The sequence below is a fragment of the Polistes dominula genome, unplaced genomic scaffold (genome assembly GCF_049000335.1).
Source record: "Polistes dominula isolate Pdom_NZ unplaced genomic scaffold, Pdom_raw_medaka contig_79, whole genome shotgun sequence".
NCBI classification, from domain to species: domain Eukaryota; kingdom Metazoa; phylum Arthropoda; class Insecta; order Hymenoptera; family Vespidae; genus Polistes; species Polistes dominula.
In genome coordinates, this window is record NW_028300916.1 from 627807 (window position 1) to 654723 (window position 26917).

The 26917-nt window shown below is 33.0% G+C and overlaps 1 protein-coding gene and 1 long non-coding RNA gene across 8 annotated transcripts in view; one reads left to right on the plus strand and one right to left on the minus strand.

The window, feature by feature from the left end:
* The window catches only part of NfI (Nuclear factor I), a 69174-nt gene that overhangs the window by 17555 nt on the left and 24702 nt on the right, over positions 1-26917 (minus strand). For 6 of the 7 annotated variants that reach the window (XM_015335867.2, XM_089170709.1, XM_015335872.2 and 3 more), the window contains 6 exons: positions 16741-16932; positions 16321-16504; positions 11169-11222; positions 10628-10726; positions 4298-4438; positions 2344-2487 (listed from right to left, as the gene is read on the minus strand). In XM_015335867.2, coding sequence (XP_015191353.2) covers positions 2344-2487; positions 4298-4438; positions 10628-10726; positions 11169-11222; positions 16321-16504; positions 16741-16932 — 814 coding nt within the window. The remainder of the gene's footprint in view (positions 1-2343; positions 2488-4297; positions 4439-10627; positions 10727-11168; positions 11223-16320; positions 16505-16740; positions 16933-26917) is intronic. The other variant, XM_089170710.1, reaches the window with a different exon arrangement.
* Positions 4439-5048, plus strand: LOC149033066 (uncharacterized). The gene is made up of 3 exons (XR_016176026.1): positions 4439-4522; positions 4712-4812; positions 4883-5048. It is a non-coding gene; the product is annotated as an uncharacterized LOC149033066 (long non-coding RNA).

The following is a 26917-nucleotide window of genomic DNA, read 5'->3' on the forward strand; positions in this document are numbered from 1 at the left end:
GCAATTTCTATTAGGCAGTGACCTAGTGCAAGTTAAACTTGCCTGTCCGTTCGAAAAATTGATGCCTTCAATTATTCCTTCCTTTTCTTTTTTTCTTTTTTTTTCTTTTTTTTTTTAAGAGAAATCAAAGGAGTTTTTTTTTTTTTTTTAATTGTTGTCCAACCACCAGAGAGAATTTAATTTAAATCGAACTTGAATATATTAGGTGGTTCGGAAAGATCGTTTCGTTTTTCTTTTGTAAAAATGAAGATAATGTTTGCTTCGAGGTTAAACCTAAACTTTTCAAGTGGTCATAAATAGTTGAATTTGATAAATTTAACCTCTCATCGATCTCATGTGTTACCATTTTGTCGGTTTGCATCAACTAATGCCATTATTGCGTCAGCAAAAAATGAAACAACTTTCCGAACGACCTAATAAAAAAGGAAAACAAATGAAATAGGTTACGTGATTATATCGATCCTTTTCGATCCGATCTAAGATCCTTGTTTTCTTGAATAGGAGATTTAAAAGGGAGAGAAGAAGATACACAGAGTATAATATCGAAGGCACACGATTTTTTGAACGGGGTAACATTAGATGTACTTACATTATGCCTGGGTGAGCTCAGATTGGGTCTATCGCACACTGGACATTTTAAGAACGAACAAAATATATGCATGTGTACACCAGGTGTCTCGTGTTAAACGACATAACCAAATAACTTCAATCTTATTTCTTTTCAAAACAAATGTTTTAAGTTCAAATCGCTAAATGTTGGAAAGAAAAATGCAACAATTGTTTCAACTATTGAAACACTATTTTTTTTTTTTAAGGATACAAAAATTATAATATTGTAAATAAAATGGAAATCGATATTTCTAACTTAACAAAAGATATCAATAGGAAAATTCCAATCTACCAAAATTTCAATAAAGTAAAATCTATGATTTTTGTATTTGAAAAAACCGTGATGAATTTTATAAAATAGTTTCGTTAAATATCACATTTTTATTTCTAAATTTAGCAACTTTGTATTAAAATATTCATTGATAATAAAAGATCGAAGTTATTTGATCGTATCATTTAAAATAAGACACCCGGTATTTAATATTTAATAAAAAACGTATGTACGAAGATGATAGGATGTAAATATATCATTTCTTTTTAATATTTCTTTTTTTTTTTTGAAGAAATTTTTGAACAGTTCTCTTCTTTCTTTTTTACTTTTTTTCATTCTTTTGATTCATTTATTTTTTACTTTCTCATTCGATCGATGATCGATTATCGATAATTCATATATCGTTGCGATGTGAAGAATCAATCGAGAAAATAAAAAAAAGCACGGATGAGGTAAAATTTATTTAATTTAATTTAAACAACGATCCGTTAATCTCAAAACAACCAAAATAAATCTGAAAACAAAAATATAGGAAAGAAAAAAGAGGGGGGGGGGAAGAAAAGGAGGAAAAGAAGAAGACGAAGTTTTGTTTCTAAATGCGTTGACAAAACGCACCTAATTTGACTGTTTTATTTTTTATTTTTTGTGTATTAATACGTCAAAATTCTTGTCAGACGATGTTAGATGTTTGTTAGTTAAACTTGAGATCACTCGAAAAGTGATAAGAGGACAGATGATTGATAATATTGATGGACTTAAGCTTAAAGATGAGGTAAGGAAATAAACGAGAACCATATTATGATGGTTATTCTATGGTTTTCATGGTTACCATTAATTATAACGCGAAGATAAAAATAAAAATATCTTAGAAATATTTCAACATTTTACCTAGATCGTTTTCTTATTTTTTTGTTTATTTAAGAGCCATTCTCCACTTTTTGTAATTTTTCACCCCAAAAAAGTATAATAGATATCAAACGATGATAATACAAATAAACAATCAATTTAAAGATATAAAATATAAAGTATATAAAAAAAGAATGTGTGTGTGACCCACAATCGTAGAAGTCGTGTGAGAATGAACGAATAAATTCGACGAGGGGCATATTTGTTTACGGAGAAAAATATTTGTTTAAAGGGGCAGGAGTTTCTTTTCTTTTTTTTTCTTTTTTTAATATCCTTTTTATTTTCCTGAGGTTCCTTTACGAATCAAACACACACACGTTAAAAAAAAAAAAAAAAAAAAAAAAAAAAAAAACAAACATAAGACCTATACGAGTGAGAAAAATTCGTCAGGGTCGTCGTCGTGTTCATCGGTCGTCGTATTTGTGAAATTCGCCGCAAAGAGAGCTTTCGTTATGATGTTAATAATAATAATAATTAAAAATAAAGAAAAAAAAAAAAAACCAAAGGAAATTTATTTCGATAAAAAAGTATTGGTTGTCGTTCGTTGGAACACATACCCGTCTGCGAATGAGGTGAATCCATTCCACGATGACCGTCCTCCGGCCTGAGAACTGGCGAAAAAGTCGCCGCACTCGAAACCGAGACCGTTGGAGCTTTTTCAGTCTTGTCGTTTCTTATCAGCTGGTGTACCGGTGGTGGACCTGCACAAATAAAATCAACAATTTTCAAAAATTAAATAACATACTCTCTTGAGTATTATTGCAGTGGTAGAAATTGACGACACCTACTACCCCGCAGTGTTAATTCAACGACAATGCGGTCAATCAAGCGTTTAGGTTTCCTGGCCATAAAGCAACCCTTAACGTATGAACATACGAGCTTTACCTATTACAGTATATGCATATGTATATGTATAATACATATATATATATGTACGATAAAATGGGAGCCACGAGAAGAGAATAGCCGTTTGCTTGGCCGAGATCCAGATATGTTTATTGCTAGAATTTTTCTCCGTGTATGTTTTAAGCTCGTAGAAGGTGGTCATTTTATTTCGACGGTAAATTTTCTCTCTATCTTTACCCCCTTCCATCATATCCCCATCCTTACCTCCTATGAAACCTTCTTTTTCTTTTTCGTTTCTTTTTCAAAACCAACCACCCCTCAACTCCTTTTAACATGCAACATCTCTAAACTCCACCCCTTGTAACTCTTGCAACTCCTCCTCCTACCACCCACCTCCCCTTGCTTTTCTCCTTCCTCTAACATACATCGTCAAAATACCATTTTTTCGTATCGGTACTTTGTTATCGCGTTTGTAGAAAAAACTTCGGGCACGGTAATACGCGTTAAAAATATCTTTCCTTTATGGAGGGAGAAAAAAACTTTAAATTACTTTATTCTCTAACCTTATTTCTTTTTTCTTTTTTTTTTTCTTTCTCTGTATGGAAAGTATGGAAGGCACGGTTGAAGGTATTCGCGCATAACCTACGATTCAAATTTGGATCGCAATCAGAGGAATGACTCGGTTTAAGAGGGAGGAAAGCTTACCGGTTCAAACTTTCTTCTATAACTGGGTCAAATTCTAGGCATCTCTTGTGCTATACCATTTTCTATCTATCTATCTATCTATCTTTTTCTTTTATTTTTATTTTCATTTCTTTCATTCTTTCATTCTTTATCTCATGGATACGGTAGATAAAATATCTTCGTGTGACAAAATTGATAAAGTTCTAAATCAATGTTTTCTCTTTTTTTCATTTATTTAACCCATTACCCGTCAATGGCCCTTTTTATGTTTTTTTTATTTTATGATTATATTACATGTCGTAGACTTTAGAAATTATTCTTGAATTAATTATAAATAGAAAACACGTAACTCTTGATCTTAGAAAATTCGAACGTTAAGTGGAAGAGGGTTGCTCGTTACGATGTAAATGGACCTTCGAAATATCTAGGCCATCTCTGCACTCGCATAATTTCTCTGTCGCATAACTTGCTTTTAAACTCTAAAGAGAGAAAGATGAGAGAGAGAGAGAGAGAAGGACTGTTGCAGTGTATACTACAAGCTACATCCGAGTTATATTTGTATAAGTAAAAGCTACATTACATGAAATTTCATGTTTCCAAATTATTTCTGATTGACCACTTCCGTTTCCTCATGGTTACATCTTACCACCTTAATGTCAAATTAAAATCAAAATATTAAGTAATAATAATCATAAAATGAACATTGAATGCTATCATTGGATTTAATCAAATTAATTAATATGAAATGAATGTAAAAAAATTAAAAAATATATTTTACTGAAAAAATATCGTTTGAGAGCACACGCAGATGTAAAAATGCAATGATAAAAAAAAGCCGCCGATTATGAGAAAATAAAAAAGGGATGACATCGAATAGAACTTTACGATAGACTTAATATACTAATTATTAAATTTACAAATAAATATAAAATAAAATATAAAAAAAAATAAGGAGAAAAAGAATAATATAAAGAAACTTACTGAAGCTAGCCGCAGGCTGAGCATGATCCGCGGCCGTGGCTGCGGATGGAGGGGTGTAGCTGCTGCAGTAGTACGGCGGGTGCTCTATTTTGATCGCGTTTATTTGAGGCTGCATGTCGCTGAGGTCATGCAGTATGGACGCTGAAACCAGACACACATCAGCGGTTACGGATCCTCGATGCTTACCACCACCTACGTCATCGTGTACGTCGAGATTTCCGAAAGGTATGGATGCTGGTACCCATCCATTTCATCATATAACAATATCATTATTTTTCCTCACCCCCAATTTAAACTCAACACCATCAATTCACACAAATCATTCGGATGACAAGATGTATAATTATAATAATAAATATTTATATGTTACGTACGATAGATGTAATGTTATTTTAATCTTCTAAATGTATTTAGGATGACAAATGATGAAGATAATAAATTAATTAAAAAAAAAATGATGGAGTATGTGGGTAATGAGACTACGTCAAAGTTTCGTTAATGATTGTGAAGTCGTGGTGAGTTTATTTAGACAGTTAATCGATTAATGAAAGCTCGCATATGTTATTAATTTTATATAAATACTAGGGGTGCCCCGCCACGCGTTGCTGTGGCTCACAATCAATTCGATAAACACGTTTTAAGAATTACCTTATACCGCCATCTGTTAGAATCTTATCGAACTAACAGAGATAATCATGACTCTTTGTTAATAAATAAATAATTCGCAATAAAATAATATTGCGATTATAAATTGAGATGTAAACTATCCTATCTTTCAAGTTGGATGAAACTGCACACAGTGTGCAAAATTTGATTAAAATCGGTTCAGTAGTTTAGGAGTTCATTGCGGACAAACAACGTGACACGTCATTTATATATATTAAGATATATTATATTATATGTATATATATTAGGTATTTATTTTTAAATTATAAATATATTATTATATATTATATATATATAATCATTTTTATCTGATTTCAAGATAATCGTAATCATTTTTATTCGATCAAACGTCTATCTAATTAATCATCATAATTATTATTATTATTATTATTTTTAATGGGAAGAAAAAAATTGAGTATAGATAAAAAAAAGGATGAACACATATAAAATGATTGCGAATCGAGATTAAAGATTACGCGAGTGTCTATATAGAGGTTTATCAAGAGAACGTCCCACGGGAGTATCTAATTATAAGATGACGAGGACGGAGAGGAAGCTTCTCGAATGGTGCGAAGCTTATATTCGAAGAGGGCCAACGGATATTTATTCATTACGTTCTCTCTCTCTTACTTTCTTTCACTCTTTCTCTCTAATTTCTAGCGAGTAGTTTGCAGTAACAGTAAATGGGTACTGACGCGAATCCAGCGTGGGACAGGTGCCGTTTCTTAACTATTTCCATATTATATATTTCCTTCTTTTATTTGATTTCTATTATATTCATCGCTTTTTTCGTTTAAATAATTATAAATATTAGTAGAGGACAATACTAAGTACGATATACTATAATTAATTGTTAATTAATCGATGGGAATGTGTATTAATGTTTAAAATCACAGAATATTCCTCAGGTGTACCGTCCTCTTCGAAATTCACCTTGAGACTGGCACGTTACCCTCTATCAAAATTCTTCTATTATTAGGTCGAGTCATAAATAACTTTCGTTTTTTATGAGACAAAGAATGGCGTTTCTGTGACTGATAAGTGCAAGACACCTTTCATGGAGTTTTTTTTTTGCACTCTTTGCAATTGTTCAACGTATCTATTGGATTTTGCTCCAATATTACCTTTAAAAGGTTCGTCAAAGTTGGAAATACGTCCTACACTCGGTTCATCTTTTAAGATCGTATCTTCAGAACGGAATTTTACAAACCAATTTCTGACTGTCCTATCAGTTATCAGTCCTGCACTGTATACGCTGCATATTTTTTCAGCTGCCACTTTAGTGCTATTGCCTTGTTTCAATTCCTAAAGCATTACATGTCGAATATGCACTTTTTACTATACATTTCAGTGGTTAAGAAAAACGGTTGAATGTAACATTGACTGTATAAAAAAGTTAACAGAAGACTAACTGAATCCTCATCTATGTAGTGATATCGAAAATTCGTTTGTTTCGGTGACTTATAATAGGTAAATACGAAAAATAGTTTTTACATAGCCGCATCACAGAAGTTACTTACTTATGACTCGACCTAATAAATGTTGTTTATATGACTTTCCGAATGTCGTGCATGTGTGGAACGATTATAATATTTCTAATAAAGAGAATTTAAGCTTATATCGTTCTAATTTTAACATTTTTTTTTCATTCCAATGTAAATGTTTTATTGCTCATGCGCAGTGATGTCTTTAAGAGTCAAATTTTCATCTAATGAAACATAAGATCAAAATTAATCAATATTTGGTGTTAAATGCAAATTAACTAAACTTTGTTTGTATAAGAAAAAATAACAAAGAATTACGAGGAGATACTTTTAAAAAGCAGAAATTTTTCCAAGGACAGATAAGATTTGAAAATTTTTTGTTTTCCTTCCTTCCTTGTTTTCAGATAGGAAAAAATAAAAAAAGAAAAAAACGAAAAAAAAGAAAAACGAACGCGTTCTTTTGTTTCTCGAATTGCGAACTTCCTACGGAAGTTACAAAGCCTGGACCATATCACGTGACGTCAAAAAATAGAGAGGTGAGTGGAAAGGGGTGAGAATGAGAGTGAGAGTCAGAGAGAGAGAGAGAGAGAGAGAGAGAGAGAGAGAGAGAGAGAACCAGGGAGGAGGGAGGGAGGTCGATCGAGGTTCTCCATCGTTCTGGAAAAAAAAGAAAGAAAGAAAGAAAAAAAAAAGAAATGTTCTCTAGGTTTTCGCACAATGCCATCGAGAATATTAATCCTACGCCTTTTTTCCCTTTCGCCCGGACGATTACGCGTGGCAAAAATTGCACTCCCCCCCCATTCCCCCTCTTGCCCCAACTCTCCCTTTGTTTTTTTCTTTTTTTTTTCTTTTACTCTTCACCCTAACACTAACACTCCCCCTACCCAGAGAGAGGAGAGGTAACTCGTGTTCGCGAAAAAAATGCATATATGACCATGATGGTTTTGGTTCTGGTACTGGTACTGGTGTCGGTAGTGGTGATGGTGATGGTTGCAAACCATGTTGGTGCTTTCGCACACCACTAGTGGAAACAGAGTCGAACATTGGGGGAGTCAAAAAAAAAAAGTTCCTAGAAAATAGTGCTCCCCGCGGGCCTACAGTTGCTAGACCTATGAGGACCAAAAAAAAGGGAGAGATAGATATAGATAGATAGAGGGAGAGAAAGAGAGAGAGAGAGAGACAGAGAGAGTCTGCTGTGGGAGTATGTGCATTGTGAGAGTAAAAAATAGGAAAAAAAAAAGAAAAAAAAAAGAAAACTGGAGAATGGGCCAGGATTGCACGCGCTTCGGCGTCAGCTTGATTCCCATCTTTTTCTCGTATTGTCTTTTTTTTGTCACTTTTTTTTGATGGGGGGAATTTTTTTTGTTTTTTTTTTTATTTTATTTCTCTGAGCTGAGAAAACTTTACTTCGTGAATCGTTTCGTTATTGTTTATTTTGTTCTCGTTAATTTTACTACCAAAGAGAAAGAGAGAAACGTATGTGACTGTGAAATGAATTTGCAATCGTTTTATAATCAAACGTTTCAAATATTCTTGTCAAATGTAATTGTTTAACGTAATTTGAAGAACAACTTCTTTCTTCCATCATCTTCTTCTTCTTCTTCTTCTTCTTTCCGTTTTGTTAGCCACTTCTAGTTGTTACAGTTTCTTTACGAGTGGTGGTGTAAGAAAGAGAAAGAGATAGAAAAAGAAATTGAGAGAGAGAGAGAGAGAGAGAGAGAGACAGTTAGTGTCTCCCACCAAACAAGCTATTTCCCACGTCACACAGTTTCTTCTTCCTACTGGTAAGAAAGAGAAAGAAATAGAGAAATAAAGAAACAGAGAGAGAGAGAGAAAGAGGGAGAGAGAGTTGGTGTACCCTTCTTCATCCCCTTCCCCACCTAACAAGTTATTTCCACGTCAAGAGAAACGCGGAAAGACGGAAACCGTTCAGGAAAGCACAATTGAGCCGTAACAGTGGTGCGAAAAGCACCACCACTACCATCACCACCACTACCAATGATTGTGAGACTTGCCTGCCTGCCTCCAATAAACTTTACGAAGGCTGGGAGGAAAGGGGTTGTTCACGGAAACGAAAGAGAAGGAAAGAGAAACAGAACCAACGAATGAGTGAGAGAGAGAAAGAGTCCGAAGCTCTCAGCAAAGCTCTGAGGCCCTGAGCATTGTTCCCTGTCTATTAATACACCGAGTTGCATACTAATCTCTGCTGGTACTGTAGTGTAAAAGAGATAAAACTAGTTTGTGAGATACTAGCATCTGTGTGTATGTGAGAGAGAGAGAGATAGTTATACTACTCACTACGTGCATTCGTCGAAGCGTGTTTCGAGACTCGCACAGTTTCACGATACACACGTTCTCCTGGCCTATTATTCTATTTAACGACGATGTCAATCGCGTGTCTACTATTATCTCTTCTTATCTATTTTTTATACATTTTTTACATTTTATATCACGTTGTGAGACAATATTCGTTGTATTCGACGATAATGTTGATGATGGTTGGTTGTATTGCATTGGTTTTGTTCAAGTATGAAATTTGTAATAAAAGAAATAAAAAAATTAAAATAAAAATAAAATTGTTAATACGATGATATCTGAATTTGAATATTCTAGGTCTTTGTATTTAGTTTTCTAAAGAAATGAAGGATAGTCGAAATTTTTTTCTCGAACAACCCAAAAGTATCTTTCCCTTCACACAGACACACACACACACACTCATATATATATTTTGTCTAATTTTTTCCTTTTGCATTTCCCCGGGAACTTTCCTTTTTTTTCTATTTATTTTTTTTTTTCGTACGAGAACGAAGCAGGAAAATTTGCAGTAAATTGCGAAAGTAGAAACTGCGAGCGGCCCCGTAAATGCACTCGTCCAGCTACAGTAGGGTCTTTTACAACGCTCTGTGAACACCGTATTACCCTTTTTCTATCTTTAACGTTTTATTTTCTTCTACCATTTTTATTTTCTTTATGACCATTCCATTTGATTTATCAAAGGTTACAAAATTATCTACGTTGCAGTAATTGCTGCATTTTCTTTTTACAACTAGAACACATTTATTCTTTCCCTTTCTCTCTCGCATTCATTATAAGTCCACGTATAACTTCATTAGAATAATAGTAATAATAATAATAACAATAATAATAATAATAATAATAATAATAATAATAATAATAATAATAATAATAACAAGAAGAAGAAGAAGAAGAAGAAGAAGAAGAAGAAGAAGAAGAAAAAGAAGAAGAAAAAGAAGAAGAATGATAATAATAATAATTAATAAATAATATTAATGGTGATGTGAATGATGATGATGAATGAATGAATGATAACGATGACGCATGATCGATTTCAATGATCGCGATCCGTCGTACACGTTAGGATGCTTTCAAAAGATCTCGTTAACTTTCTTTACGTTACCTTTCGAAAGCATCGAACGTGAAGCATGACTTGTCGATCGAACTTTAGAAAGCTTTTCAATTTTTCAAAATAAAAACATCTTTCGTACGTACATATATAATTCTATTATTATATTTTGTTTCTTTTGACAACAAAACATCTGATATCATTAATATAATAATATAAATATAAATAAATGTATGCGTGTATGTACAATGTATGCACATATATACAAGGTGTACTGTAATTGAATAATATATTATATATATAAAATATATAATATTAATATTATAAAATTAAATAATATTATAATTTAATATTTAAATAATATATTATATTTATTAATATTATATATAATATATTATATATAATATATTATATATAATATTAATAAATATAATTAAATATAATAATATATTATATATATTAATTAAATAACACCCTATATACGTGCGTGTATTTTGTAATAACATTAATTGAAAAATCTCGAGTTTTTTCTTTTTTTTTTTTTTTTAACTTTTCATGCAAAATAATAATACAAATCTTTAATAGAAGAAAAATTTTCTTTCTTTATCAAAAGACAGTGAAAGAAAAACAAGGTTTACAAAAAAACAATATGTATATTCAACGACAGAAAAATAAAACAATAATAATAAAAATAATAAAAATAATAAATAGTAGAAGAAGAAGAAGAAGAAGAAGTAGAAAAAGAAGAAGAGAGATTTTAAGAAGAAAAAAAAAAGAAAGAAAAATAAAAAAAAAAGGAGCAAGATTTCGTCGTACCTTTTGAAAGCATCCAGAGCTCCTTCGAGCTGAAGACACCTGTCGCGAGGATCGTGTCATTGCACACGACACCGTTATAAAGTTCGTGGTATCCTGCACCTGGGAACAGAACCCAGTCGGCGATGTTTCGTTATGTAATTCTTATCCAGGTGCACTCTTTTTTTTTTTGGAAGGTGAAGGAGAAGGTAAAGGAGATGGAGAGAGGGGTTTGAGAGGGGTTTGAGAGGGGTTTGTGAGGATCATCAGAAAACAATCAGTTGCTTTGTTTGTTTTATTACGCATGATACGAATGAATCAAAAAACGGGAATCGTAGGAAAATGATTTTGGAGATTGTTTGGTACTAGTAAAAAAAAAAAAGAAAAAAAATATAAAAATAAAAAAATAAGTAAATAAAAAATAAAAGAAATGAAGTAATAGAAGAAGTAGAAGAAGAAGAAGAAGAAGAAGAAAAAGAAAAAGAATAGAAGAAGTTGATGATGATGATGATGATGATAATGTGAGAATTATAATATGATAAAAATATGAATTCACGTTTTATACCTTTTCGCCGCCTTTCCTCTTCTTTGCTCGCATTGCAGATGCCATTTAGGACCTCTGTAAATAATAAGAAAAAGAGAACAATATTGCAACGTATTTTTTGATAGGTTTCAAATTTGTATTTGTTCATTAATTTGTTCTTTTAATTTCTTTCGTCGTTTATCAAGTTTCTTTTCAATTTGGTTTTTCTTTCTTTCTTTCTTTCTTTCTTTCTTTCTTTAACCACGTCTAACAGTAGATTCTAATACGTTGCTCATCAACAACTTTACCGTCACACGAATGTTTTATATCGTTGAAGTCTTACGCAAATCTCATTACGCAACATACCACCGAAATACACGGGAGCAGCCCGGAACGCGTGCGTGTTCGAGTTTTCGAGGGTGACGATAGTCGCACGCCTTTGCTTTTTGCGTCGTCTTACGATTGTATCGATGATAATTATTATCATACCAAACCTAACTAAATAATATTTATTTATATCTACGATTTATTATATAATATCACACACAGACACACCCACACACACACACACACACACACACAATGCATTTTAAAATATTAAATAAATAAATTTATATAAATTTTATATAAATCATTTTTCCTAATTATATCGACAATGAAATAATTTAATTAATTAATTAATCAATTAATTACGTATTATTATATTTATAAAATCAAATAATTTCATCACCAATTTATATATATATATATATATATATATATATATATATATATATATATATATATATATATATATATATATTTAATTATATTTATTTAAATTATATTGAAAATAAATAAATAAAGAAGAGCATTGTTTTTTAAAACTATTTATGAAATTAGAATGTGTGTGTGTGTGTGTGTGTGTGTGTGTGGAGATTTAGATTTGAAATTTGTATGATGTAAAAGATTAATTTTCAGGTATTCTCTCGCGGTGGTAGGTCGCGAAATTGAGAAAGAAAATCAACGTGTATAAGCTAAGCACGATGAGCCCCGCTACAAGATGTCCGTCGCCTATTTATTTATAGAGCGAGCACACATCGGCACGCACGGTCACATGCTCGTTTGCGAACAGAGAGACGATTGCACGCTCGCACACGCACATTTCAGGATACACAAGCTGATTCGTTCACGAGGAGGCACGCATTTAACACTAAACTTACCGACAATTTATCTCTACTTATTTATATAACTTTCCAAACGATAATATAATTATTTTTCAATAGAAAATTATTTACCATTTTGAAATAATCGATTCTTCTCAATAATCGCTAATTTTAGTGCATCCATAATTATATAAATAATATGATGTATATATATATATATATATATAATTTATTTTTTTTCTTCAAGATATTAATTGGAATCGTAAATAGAATTGAATATTGCAATAGGATTGATATGATATGACAAGTGATGCAAGTATTACATGTGTGATCTACAGTTTTACGAATAAGAAGAAGAAGAAGAAGAAGTAGAAGAAGAAGGAAGAAAATAAATAAAAAAATCAAAGTAAGAAGAGAAAAAAGAAAGAAAGTACTCGGATCGTTCGTCGACGAAACGTCTGGCACGCGTCGTAAATTCGAGGGAAACTCAATACTCGATTCAGAGCCGAGTGTAGACTCGAACGTCGAACTTGGCAAAGAGAAAAGATACTTCCAATGATACCGTGTGTATCGAGACGCACGTGAAAAAGACGTGTCTTCTTTTCGATTCATTCTCGAGTAACGAGATCGATATCGATCGAATTTATTTAACTCATAAGTTTTATTATTATATTTTTCTCAAATATGATACACACGTTTTCACAAATTCATCAATTGTACGTAAGAAAACATTGTACAAAATTATTTTCATCGTGAAATCTATTTCTTTTTCTTTTTTTTTTTATAAATGTTTCTTCCTACCTTTAAATAATAAATCCTAAAATTAGCAATAAAAAATAAAAATAATCGCGATAAAAATTATCCTATCTTCTAAGTTGAAAATAATCACACAAAATAAAAAAATTTTCATTAAGATCGGTGAAGTAGTTTTAAAGTTATTAGTGGACAAACATAAAGCTAATAAAATTTAGTTTATAGACTAGACTCAGAACTTTTTAACCAATCCACTTGTAAATTTCCATGTGCACCAAATTAGAAGTTTTAAAATAATTACAAAAATGTTTGAAAATTTGTTGGTGCAAAATGGCGGTATGTTTGAAGTTTAAAAAAAGATAGAAAGAGAGAGAGAGAGAGAGAGAGAGAGAGAGAGAGAGAGGTTGCTGCGTATTTGTCCTAAGAGCTAAATATCGCCTAGCAGATTGCGTAAGTATCATCGTTTCTTATGAAAGTGTGAGAGAGAGGACAGGTGCCCTGAACACACGTTTCTCGGACATCACATTTTAACGATAGCATTACCACCACCACCACCACCACCACCACCACCACCACCACTACTACACCAACATAACCATCATTGCAATCTTCCCTTCTCGACGAGCTGTTTCACTTGGCCATTTTCGAGAGACAAAATGAGAAAAGCAGCTCGATTACTTTAATAACTTTTAGCTAACTCTTAGATAGCAAGCTTAGTAGCTAGCTAAACGGTACAACTTGTTACAACCATCTTTTCCTTTACAACTTTGATCATATTTACTAAACGACAAAATTGTGATCTAGTTTCTTTTTTTTCTTATTTTCTTCTTCTGTTTTTTCTATTACGATTGAATTTGTATGCAAATGATCAAAATATAAAAAAATATTGCAAAATAAATGAATAAAATTGTATTCGATGATACAAAGAGAAACAACAATAAACAATTGGAGAGATGAAATTTTTCAAAGTATATTATAATATCGAAATAGATAATAGAATGGAATAAGAATCGAATAATATCAAAAGATTTTAGAATTGCGGAATTCTTCTTGGTTTTCCGTGGAACAGACGTCCTAGGTGATGAACGAGCCAAAGTCATAGAGAAAGAGAGAAAAAAAGGGTGATGGGGGATGTAACAGAGAGAGAAAGAGAAAGAGAGTCTGCTGTATGATCAACATCATAAAAATTCCTGACCCTCTGTAAATATACACGGTGGTACAATAATATAAACTTAGTTGCTGCCAAGAAAACGGAGTCCGGCTAGTCTTAAACTTTACTACTTCTGACCCTTCCGTCTGATCATTTCTACGTAACGCTCAGAGAAGGAGACATGCAAAGGGAACGAAATAAAATCAGACGAAAACAGAGAGAGAGAGAGAGAGAGAGAGAGAGAGAAAAAGAGAAAGAGAAAGAGAAATGGCTGACGAACTAATCTAAAAGTAGACATTCATATTCGTTTAGTCTGAACTGACCTAATAGACTCTATTATTATAGAAAGTCCCTATTAACTATTATCATACGATTCTCATTATAATTAGTGGCTTATGGTTGAATCACAAAATGTGAAATTTCCTTTTGATTTTATTATATTATTCGTATATATATAGTTTTGTAATATTATTACTCTTACTTAAGAAGATAATCATTCAGATTGAAACAAGATCGTTGGCAAGGTAATAAGAATTCTTTTTTCTAAGGGAATCTCTTTCTACCAAATGTCGATAGGCCTCGCCAATATTTTTCTTGAGACGATTGTAAACATTAGAATTGTGGTTGCCAAGCCGTAGGAAGAGGATAGTAGTAAGTAAGTAAGTCAACTCTCTTTCTATCGGTCAGTGGCTACATACAAGCTGGCTGGCTAACTGGCTGGTTGGCTGGCTTTCTGACTGGTTGTTTGGTTATTTGGTTGGTAGGTAGGTAGGTAGGTAGGTAGATAGGTAGGATTGGTTATTTGGTTACTTGGTATCTCTTGTTTGGCTTAGATTACTATACTATACTTTACTACTACTATTACTACTATTAGTAATAACACGTTCCTTTGGTTGTCAGAATTTGAGTAGCAACTCTGCCAGGAGTCGTAAGAAAATTGTGCCTTTCCAAGCGCGCCGATGATGAGTTCAATGAATGCGAGGGAACGTTGAGAGGGAACGTTGAGAGGGAAAGTTTAGGATCGTCGCTCGACCCTGCCTGATCTTCTGGCACCCGTTTGAAGAATCTTCCTATCTCCTTACACTTCTCCTACTCTATAAACTCTTTCTATCTCTTTCTGTTTCTCTTTTTATCTCTTTATGTGCTTTTAAAACTTTTCAATTCTAACCTACTCAATATATCAATATCGTATCCATATTTTGCTTTTATTAAAACAACGTATGAATTTTATCAAAGGAATAACAAAACAAAACTGCTAATAAATTGTTGATTATAATTTTCAAGATGATCGAAAGATTTTGTTTATATCTTTATGTATAAAAATTCATTTGACTGAACATAGGCCAAATTATGATCGTAAATTTTCGTAAAACGAGAGCTCATGAATGATTTGAAACCGTTAGGGTAAATCTGGATAGCAAATTCAACTCGTGGTGTCTCTGTCGTAAACAAAAGTGAAGAATGAAGGAAGGAAGGAAGGAAGGAAGGAAGGAAAGTGATGATCGGCACGTGCGTTAGTTCATGCGTGCTCGTTTGCTTGCTTGCTTGCTTGCGTGTGTAAATGCGCGTGCGCATGAGTTTATCAGTGTGTGTGTGGTGTTGGTGGGTTTCTCTCTCTTTCTCTGTTTCTCTCATTGTCAGGTTGAGAGAGAACGCGCACGCCATGTGGCCTCGCCACTGTGTGCCATGTCATCATATGGGGGACCTGTGAAATTGGCAAGACGTTCCAAGAAACTTTGAATCGAAGCCGAGTGGAGTAACGTACCAGCACCGAGTAGTAAAACCGACGACACTTTGAACGGAGGGATAGATGGAAGACTGAATGAACGTAACCAAAGAGGAGAAGAATAAGAGAGAGAGAGAGCTACTTTGGCATGGAAAACCGAAATCGAACATCAACTCACATTAGTTATACAACTTTCCTTTCTAACTTACTTCGATCATGAATAAGACACGTGTGTTTAATATGAATTATTCTTATTATATTTTTGTATTATTCGAATCTTAGTTTCCATACGATTTGATATTTTTTATTATAGAATTTCTAGTGGCGCGTACTAAGTAGATTATTAGAAAGGAAAGGGTTAAAGGGAAATAATTAGTTGTAATCGAGTAAAAAATAATAACGGGGGTAAAGATTTCTTACCGTGACTGGTGATAAAATTGGCGAGGTAGAGATCGAGTTCCCGGACGGAGACGTTGATGTGATAGGGGTTGACGCAGAGACCCGGCTGAGCGCATTCCGCGGTCTTCTCAAGCCGTTCCCCGTCCGTCGACTCCAACGGAATTGCTTTGAAGAGTATCACCATTACCAGGTCCAATCGCCATACCTGTGACATCAACGAAGAACAGGGGGAGGGGGATATGTCGATCGAAGATTCCATTTTCTTCCAATTTCATATATACTTTTCTAAATAACTTTTTAGCCCACACGTCAAATCAAATGAAATCAAGTAATAACGAAGACAAATTTTCTTCACTGTAAATTTAGTTCAATGTAAACATTATTAATTATTTAATAATGTTTTCATCGAACTATTAATAATAACTGTTTTCTATTATTTACCTTATCGGCTTGCCTCAAACAGTCTATCCTTCTCATTTTGCCTTTTTGATCAGGATTGCTGAGGACACACATGGCTGGCCTCTTCCCTGTTATACTTAACACGAAGTCTTCTCTGTACTCTTGCGTGATATCCTTTCGTAACTTTCCTAAAAGCCGTGAGGCCCATTTCTGTTTCACCTCCAGCTTTTCGTTCTGAAAATCAAAACAAATTGCAAGATTCAAATATATGCAATAGAAATGTACCAGAACATCTTAGTAAATATATACAAATCTCAATTACTTTAGTATTATCCAATTGCTAATTAAAAATTTAAAAAACACGCATTACGCTTATATAAACAATCCTACGTGTATGTGTTAACTTAATTAATTATACGAGAACGACAATAGTTTTATCAAGCAGACAATACCGTCGATAATCGTTCAATTTTATTATTACATCAAAATAAAATGATATGAAACATGTATTGATTATTAAATTAACGGATTGAACTATTTTGGGATGATTTAATAGAAATCAATATATCGAAATCGTATCGAGTTAGGCGCCTCTTTGAATTCGGTGTTTTCCAATTGGCTTTCGAGGTCGAAATAATGAATCACGGGGAATCTCGATTAATCAACGCGGTAGGAAAACGAGAAGGCACTCAAACTGATTAGCACCGCTAGAAAACACGTTGTAGAATGTAAATCGTTCTACCCCCCCCCCCCTTATTCCTCCACTTCCCACTATTCCCAGGAACTATGATTAACGTTCGAGAGGGTTGAGAACACCAACCAAAACTTCTTTCTAAGTAAACTTCGCTTCGAGAAAACCTTTCGTTAATTTCAAACGATTCTATCTCCCTCTCTCTTTCTCTCTCTCTCTCTCTCTCTCTCGCTTCATCTTTTCTTTTCTTTGCTTTTTTTTCTTTTTTTTTTTCTCTTTTACTTTGGAGGACTCGAGAGGGAAATAAGTCGAAAGCGTTGACTCGTTTCTACAATGTGAAAAAAGCTCAATTCAAAAGGGAAAGCAAGTAGTCGAGACTTTTTATCGACGCCTTTCGAGATCCTTCAAAGTTTAAATATTCAAACATGTTTTTCAATAGATATCGAATATATATTCCGAGTAAGAAAAACTCATTCTGACATTTATTTATCGTTATTAATCTTTAGTCTTCTTACTTTTATCAACCCTTATATAAGTTTCTTTTTATTACATTCAGATTTAACCCCTTAAGCAGCATTGATTTTAAGAAAAAAAACGGCCGAAAAAAATTATTTTCTTTTTTGCATAAAAAAATAGTTTAGAACATTGTTTTGACAAAAGAATGAGAAAAAATACAGAAATAATCAATATTTTTATGTTAATTTTGGATTTTGTTCCACGTTGCAGAGAAGAGCCGAATATTGTAATGTTAAACGTACGTCGACTTTTTAATCTTTCTTTTCGAATTAATATTTCGAAAAAAAAAACGATTCTTTTTCTTTACTTTCACATTCTTATTTTCAATTTTTTATTATATTTGAGTGTAAAAAATTATAGAAATATAAAATAATAGGCCGCTCGAGTTAACTCGAGCGTGCTGCTTAACCCATTAGCTGCCACGATCCCCATTTGGGGATCTTGGAATTTTACGTACACCACTCGGTTTTATGTGGACTGTATAGAAAAATGGCATAATAATAGCTATTTTGTATGTATAGGATAATAATAAAAGAAATAAGTAATAGTCTCCTATTGGTTTTTTTTTTCGTGCAACCAGCCACAATCTCCATTTACGACGAAACCAAAAATAATTTGGCAATTAATGGGTTAAGGGGTTAATTAAAAACAATCAGCGTATACTATGAAAGATTTTCACTTGTATTTTGATCGAATAAAAAATCAGATAAAAAAATCAAATAAAAAAGGAAAGAAACATACATCGTTGCGGTTGTAGGACGAAAGAGGTAAAACTTGTGCCGCGCCTAGGTGTACGCACGTCACGGTTTTAAACGTGGCCGATACATACGTTCGTGGTAACTCTTCACACTTGGCATACTTGATCGGGTTTATGTTCGTTCGTTCGTTCGTTCGTTCGTTCGTTCGTTCGTTCGTTCGTTCTCGCTCCCACGTGCTCGGCCTCATGCGAGGTTTGCGTTCGCTTGCAGAGTTTACTCTACCACCCCTCCTCAAACTCCTCTACCAATCCTTTGCTACTACCCCACCACCCTCTCTCCCCTCAGTCAATGTTCAGAGGGCCTAGGAAGAGCGGGATAGATGCACCAATGCATTCCGCGCACTTTGCAAACGCATTTCTCAGGGACGTTATATGCATCCGCGAATGTACTTGCTATTCCACGCGTGCCAACGGCCACACGCGTGCCTTGCATTTTCTTTTGGCTTTAACGAGTCCATCAGAAGCTTCTTCTACTACTTCTTCTTCTTCTTCTTCTTCTTCTTCTTCTTCTTCTCTCTTTTTTTTCTATTTCTTTTTTCTTTGTCTTTCTTTCGTTATTTTCGTTTTTTTTTTGTATTTTTATTCGTTATCTTTGTCGATGGTATTGCTCTTGTCCTGACCACGTTTACGTATTGCCGATACGTCACAGTGGGAGAGCTACTTGACAACATGAAAATGGTACACCGTTGACGGATTGACATTTTGAGAAATGTTAATTAATAGAAAATGTAGGTATTTCATTAAATATTTTATCATCGTGTATGTGTGTATGGATTCTTTTTTAAATGTATGATTTATCTATTAAATTTAAAGACAAAATATTGTGTAAAGTTATTATAATAAATTGTAAACCATTATCGACTTAGAATATTTAAAACGTGTATGAACATACATTTTTAAGAAAATATTATTGAATAAAAAATATGGCCAAATAATTATTGTAAATATATAATATGTATATGCAGAAGGATAAATTTGAAAAAAAAAAAAAAAAACAGAAAAAAAGAAATCGTTTTAAATATTGAAAGAAGAAAAATTTTGTTGAACAATTTAGATTACCGATAGTTGTTCACGTAAACGTTCAATTTCGTTAATTCGACGTAGCTATCCTAGGTTGGCTCGAGGTGAGACGAATTCAATTACTTTCTGGGAGAGCCTGGGAAGACTAGATTCGAGAAGAAGAAAAAAACTAAAGAAATAAGAGAGATAAAGAGAAAGAAAGAATGGATGAGGTTGAGAAAGGACGATCGAACGACTCACTCGTACGTGAATGTTGTACCGAAGGGAAAGCATAATAAAAACGTAGTCTCTTTCCTAAGATTTATACGATCAAGGAGAAACTTACAAATTTATTCGATATCCTTAAATCAAATCTGGATAAATATATTCAATATATTTCATTATTTAATACAAAAAAAAATAAGAACAAATAAAATACCGAAGAAAAAAAATCAAATATGAATTAACAAAAAGATCAAATTAACCCATTAGCTGCCACGATCCCCATTTGGGGATTATGAAATTTTACGTACACCACTCGGTTTTATGTGAACTGTAGGAGAAAAGACATAATAATAGCTATTTTGTATGTATAGGATAATAATAAAAGAAATAAGTAGTAGTCTCTTATTAGTTTTTTTTTTTCGTGCAACCAGCCACAATTCCCATTTAAGACTTTTTACAAAATATAAATATTTCTGAAAGCAAAAATAATTTAGCAGTTAATGGGTTGATGTTATCCAATACCTTCGTAATGAATTTTTATAAGATCAAAATAAAATTAGCACTGTATGTGTTAAAATTACACCTATGACTAATTATATTACAGTCAAATATCATGTATTTATTATCAAGATAAAAAATATATAATCAACTCAATATCGTTAATTTAAACAAAGAAACGTTTTTTAAATGTTACGATAAAAATCTATTTGTTTCCTAATCGATATACTCGAACTACTTGTCAGAAAAGTGTTAGTACGTTCTCATGTGACTCGTTTTCTATTGAAGACAGATGGAAGGTAATCTCGAGGATATAAGAAAGCTTCAATTGCAATATCCGAGTGAAACAAAGCCATGCGGAAGAAATGGAAGGATGAAGAGGGGGTAGAAAATGTTTCAAAAGGGAAGAAGAATGATCGAGACTTGTTCTTTCCTTTCTATTTTCGTTTTCACTCTTTCTCTCGTCGTTTCATTCATCCAGCAAATTTTAAGAGGGCTGTTTAGAAAATAGAAAAATAATAATAATAATAATAATAATATATAAGAAATAAAAAGAAGGAGGATAAAGTTGTACACTTAAAAAACTATTAAATGAAACGAGTACACTTTATATATATATATATATGTGTGTGTGTGTATATTAAATAATTTAAAAATGTAAATGTGATTAATAATAGGATTAGCCATTGAGAATGATTGGTTGATCTTTTAACGCGACAGTTGAAAGAAATTATATATGAAAAGTAAGTAATTTCTTGTTGCTTTTTTTTTTGTCAGGGTTGACAACGTCGTAGTCTCATTCGGACACTGATATGCCGAGGATGCTAACGGGCCAACGCAAAACGCGAACGCAACAGCTGTCGCCGATTTATTTTCGAATTGGTGGTGAAGCGTCCGATCATCGTCGAGGTTCCTACGTAAATATCTATCTATATTTGTATATACATATATATACGATGAATATACGTGAACTGTACTCTCGTTGAAGTACTTTTAAAAGTGTACGCATGCATCGTGGATAGAAAAGCTCGTCGATTTTAACAACTACGCTCACGTTCACACGGATCTACATTTCTTTGAATTCTCGCTACTGCATTCGACGAATCACTGACGACGTTTCTTTTATTTTATTTTTATTTTTTATTTCCATGGCAGTTATTTTCTATGAATTCTTTTTTCCTATTTCTCTCTCTTTCTCTCTCCATATATTATATTTATTTATTTTATCCAAATAACCAAATAAAATGAAATAATAGTTTATGATATTTAATTTTATCTTTCTTCATTTTTTATTATTATTATTATTATTATTATTATTATTATTATTATTATTATTATTATTATTATTATTATTTATATAACAAGCCTAATTTATATTATTACATTTTATTTTATAAGACGGAGTAAAATAAACTATGATGAGAGAATGAGAAAATTGAAAAGACATTTATGTATATGTAACATGGTCTTTTATAACATACGTTTAATTGTAGAAACTTGACTAATGTGAGTATGCGTATATATGTATATTGAGAAACATACTTGTTTACAGAGAAGTCTACCTGTCTTTAAGAGAGAAAAAGATAGAGGACAACACGACATGTTGTTTTTTGAACGAACGCTTGCCAAAACATTAAACTCCTGCTAACGTTTCGACTTTTGGTACAAGCTAAACGACACTAAACGAATTACAAAAATAATCGTCCGGTAAGTTTGCATTCCAGTTATTTCGAATTTCTTACTTTTCCTAAATAAATATACCTTCGTGCAATTAAAGAAGAACTTTTAGTAGATTTTAATTAATGATTCAAAAATAAACGACATTAATTATTATTATCTTATTTTATAAAATAACTAAACTTTTTTTATAATGATATTATTATATGATATAATATAAAAATAATAATATTATTATTATTTTATTTTATACACCTTACTATTATTTATTATATAATTTAATTTTTGTTAACAATATATTATTATAATAAATAAAGTTGAATTATTTTGTAACTAACAGAGATCATCTTTTCTTTTCTTTTCTTTTCTTTTCTTTTCTTTTCTTTCTCTTTTAATATTACAACTATTACCAAGTAGGAGAACCTACGTGTCTGCATATGTTACTGTACATATACGTTACACATACTAATATCAAAAACGAACTGTGGTATACATTCCGCGTGTGCCCTTTCGTCACGGTACTTGCATCGTGTACAAAATACGTACGTATGCAAATCCCGAGGGACAGAGTTGCAACGTTTCTCCATCTCCAGGAATATGTGCCGACGATATATGTACAAGCATATTTACACATTACACACATACATACATATGTACGTATTATTACCGTTACGAACTCAAAGATACTAATTACAAAATAAAAAAAAAATGTAATTTACTAAACATTTTTTTACCATTATCTTAACCAAACCTTTTTAGTATCCTTAATAACAATAACAATAATGAAATAAAAATAAATCAAGAAAAAGAAAATAAAAGGTTTTAAATGAAGGATAAAAACCGATTAGCAAAAGTAAAGTATTTAACAAGATCGCTCGCTAATCGTGTTCTCTTTTTTGACCTCGAAGTAATCCACAGAATCCATTCGAGATACCACAGAACGATTTTACGAAGGATTATACTACTAGAAAAGGCTTTCTTATGTTGGCTACAGACGAGACACATAGAGAACATTTACTAGATACTACAAACTACGAATAAGTATTTACATTAATACACCTAAACACATTTATATAATTTCAAACATATATTCTATATAGATATACATAATCTTATACAAATATTTACTACATAAACACACATATATACACATATGTATATACATGTTTATATACGTAAACATATACACATATAGATATGTTCGTATGCATAAATACATACTAAACTTACATACAAATGTATAATTATATTACATCCGTATGCAACTAAAAATGCATGTGCCTATATATAGTATCATATAAATATATATCTATATATATATATATATATAGATACATATATAGAAGGACTTACATAGTAAATATGTAGAGACAAGAGCACGTTGTTCGTACGAGCGTGTGCACAATGGGTCTCGCCGTTATCGTTTCCCCTACCAACATTGCGACGCGGCAGTCGCTGTTTCCCCTACCAACCACGGTACCGAGTGGCTCGGTGGTGGGGGGTGCTGAGCCGCCTCTAGCAATCACTTTCCCCTCCTTTCCCCTTTTACCTAACATCCTAGTCTTCCTAGTTACTTTTCGTCCTCGTCGACGACGCAACTAAAATGAAAACTACAACGAAAACGACGACCAACGACGACGACCAACGACGACGACCAACGACGACGACCAACGACGACGACCAACGACGACGACGACGATGAACAAGCTTCCGTGCCTCATGGGCTATTTTCAAGCGCGGGAAATAAAGCGCAGTCTGCATTTTTAGCTTAACGGCCGACGGTCAGCTCATTTTCGTCTTTTCGACGACTACGTGTCGTATTTGAGTGGCGAGACCATTTCTACTACTCTTCATTCGGAACAACTTTCTAGGATTTTTGTTTGTTATTTTTTTTCTTTTTTTTTGGAGTTTCAAGATTGTCTCAACGATGTTTTAATTTTTATTTAGGTCTAGTATGTTTGTTGGTTTGTTTTTACTCAATTTATTACTCTATTATACATTTATCTATCCTATCCTTAATTAATCTGTATAAGGAGATTAAAAATAAATTAATATAAATTACCTTAGAAAAAGATCTTATAATTTCTAATAACTACACTTTAAAAACATTAAAAAGTTGAAAATTCTGTAAACTATATCGTTATATTAATACCACCCAATGTAGAACTTAGGAAAGATGTTATCTCAGATAAAACAAGCGGATTTGTAAAGAGAGAAAGAGAAAGGAGTTAGAGTTCAGTTAACGTAATGTTGGAATTAGTAGTAGTAGTACTACTAGTAATAGTAGTAGTAGCAGCAACCATTTCGCACCGTATATAGCAGACATGAAAAGAGAGGAAGATTAGAGAAAGAGAGAGAGAGAGAGAGAGAGAGAGAGAGAGAGAGAGAGAGAGAGAGAGGGAGAGAAAGAGAGAAACAAAAAGAGAAGAAGAGAAATAATAGGGAATGGGTAGTTGGAAACGTGGGGTTAGAGTCGCCACCAAGTGAAGTTCTCGAACGAGCACGACTCTTTAACACGCGTTACGGTGTAATTTCGACGGCAGGGTGTCTTTCTCTCTCTTTTTCTCTCTTTCTCTCTTCGAACGATATTCCACAGCAACGAGGACGCTGGTCGTCGAGTCTCGAAAGTTTTCGCAATGGTCGGGGTGGTTAAGAGCTCGCCCATTCGAGGTTCAGAGTAAAAGAGATAGAAAAAGAGAGAAAGAGATGGGCGGCTGATGCAGGAAAGTAAAAGGTAAGGGGTGAGGTGTGGGTGGTTGAGGTTCTGTACGGTGGTTGGGATAGAACTGGGCGACGTTAATGAAGGAAAAATCAAGGAAGACAACGGCAAAGCCAACGGGGTGGCTTTAATATTTAGATTCAATTACGAAAAGAAAGAAAGGCATCGTTATGCGGCAAATTGTCGGTGAAGGAGAACGGTTCCAACCCTCTGTGTGAAATCAGGGCCTGGCTGAAAGGGCGGGACCGACGAGAGAGAGAGAGAGAGAGAGAGAGAGAAAGAGAAAGAAAGAGGTATAGGGGGAGGCTAGAAGAAAGGAAGGTTGCAAAAAAAGGCACGTCGTTTAGCTCTTCGTAAAGGGCTCGTAGAATATACCTAAGAGAACTTTATATTAGTGTCGTCTGAATTACCTAGAAATAAGGAAATAAAGATGATGTGAATAATAAGATTTTCAATTTTATCTAGTTTTCTTTTTTGATTATTATTTCGTAGCATGTTATTAATGGTTAGATGAGAAATCTTGATATTTGTTTGATTGTTATTCTATCTTGTAATATTTTTTATTATATGCCTGTATAATTTTATCTAATTTTATGTTATTATAAAAGTTTCCTAAATCACATATTGGATGTTAATGAATATGAAATGAAAACAATTAGTAAGAAAGTAACTATAAACGTTCTCATTCGATTGGTGATATTGTGTAAAACATAAATTTGAGGAATTGGAAACCAATGAAAAGCTATTTTCCACGTATGTACTGTGATACATAGTTGTACTTACTTAGTGTTAGAAAAGGACGATCAAGTTGGAGAAGCACGTAGAGCTCGCTTTCGTTCAACGATTATGCATTCGTGCAAACTCTCGGAATAATCGATTCGATTGGTCGCGTTACGCTCGAAAGAACATCGCTAAAGATTTGGCCCAGGTTTCTCTGTTAGCATGGAAAATCTAAAGCTTTGAAGTGTATGACGATGATGCTTTGGATTCGCGCGAATTTAGCACGTGGCTTTTTCTTGGCGTTCGCCAAATCAACAAGGTTAGACCTCTACGTTAGAATTACGAGTTTACGAATCTTTGGCAGCCGAGCTAACCAAGGTTGAATCGGCCATGTGCACGCGAGGCCCCTAACAGAAACACCCCTTCCTTCTTCTATCTCTCTCTTTCTATTTAATGATGCCACGTGTTACACGAGTATACCTTATCATTTACCTGTTCGTTCATTACAATTTATTGAAATATTATCAATTATGATGTTTATATTTTTATTATACGATTGAATCACTTTTCTTCTTTAGTTATAAGTTAATTTAAATTAATTAAATAGCAAACAATAATTTCTAATTTCAAAATCTGTAATTGAAAGTTTCGTTAATAATTTAAATAGATATTTGCAATAACGTTTGATGAAAAATAAAAAAGAAAACTAAAAGATGTTAGATTTCATTTGTTACGTATGCCTTTACTTCCTTCCTTCCTTCCTTCCTTCCTTCCTTCCTTCCTTTAGTCGAAGACGAATTGTGCTCGAGGAAATGTCTTGAATATAACGGAGCTTTTTCCACTTACACGCATTCAAAGGAGTCTGGACGGGCGAAATGGCTAAAGGATAGGGGGAATGGGAAGGTTAAATTCAGGCCACCCCCGTAAGTATACAGACTGTAATCTATAGCGAAGTTCGCGTTTACACAAGTACAAGACCCACGTACATAGATAGATTATATAGATACCTACTACGTGTATGCATATATTGTACGCTATGCGCCTATCGATTCGGTTTTTCGGGTGCAGGCCTCGTTTCGGCATTCTACTCCTCCTCACACACACACACATACACACATGTAAATATACATACAAAAACTCATATATACGAGTATAAACGATTACTCGTGATCGTGTAGTTGTATGTGTCTGTGATATCCTATTAAAATCATACACTGGCAATTCAAACGCGAGAAACGATTTTCTTCCTTTGCATTATTTGAATTGTCAACTGGTGACATTTAGAAAATGGAAATGATACAAATTATTATTGTTATTATTTCTATTGTAAAAAACAAAATATTGCAATTGATTTTTGATATGTATTCGATGTGTATTTAAACTTGTACGTCTATCGATTAAATAGTATTTTAAATTA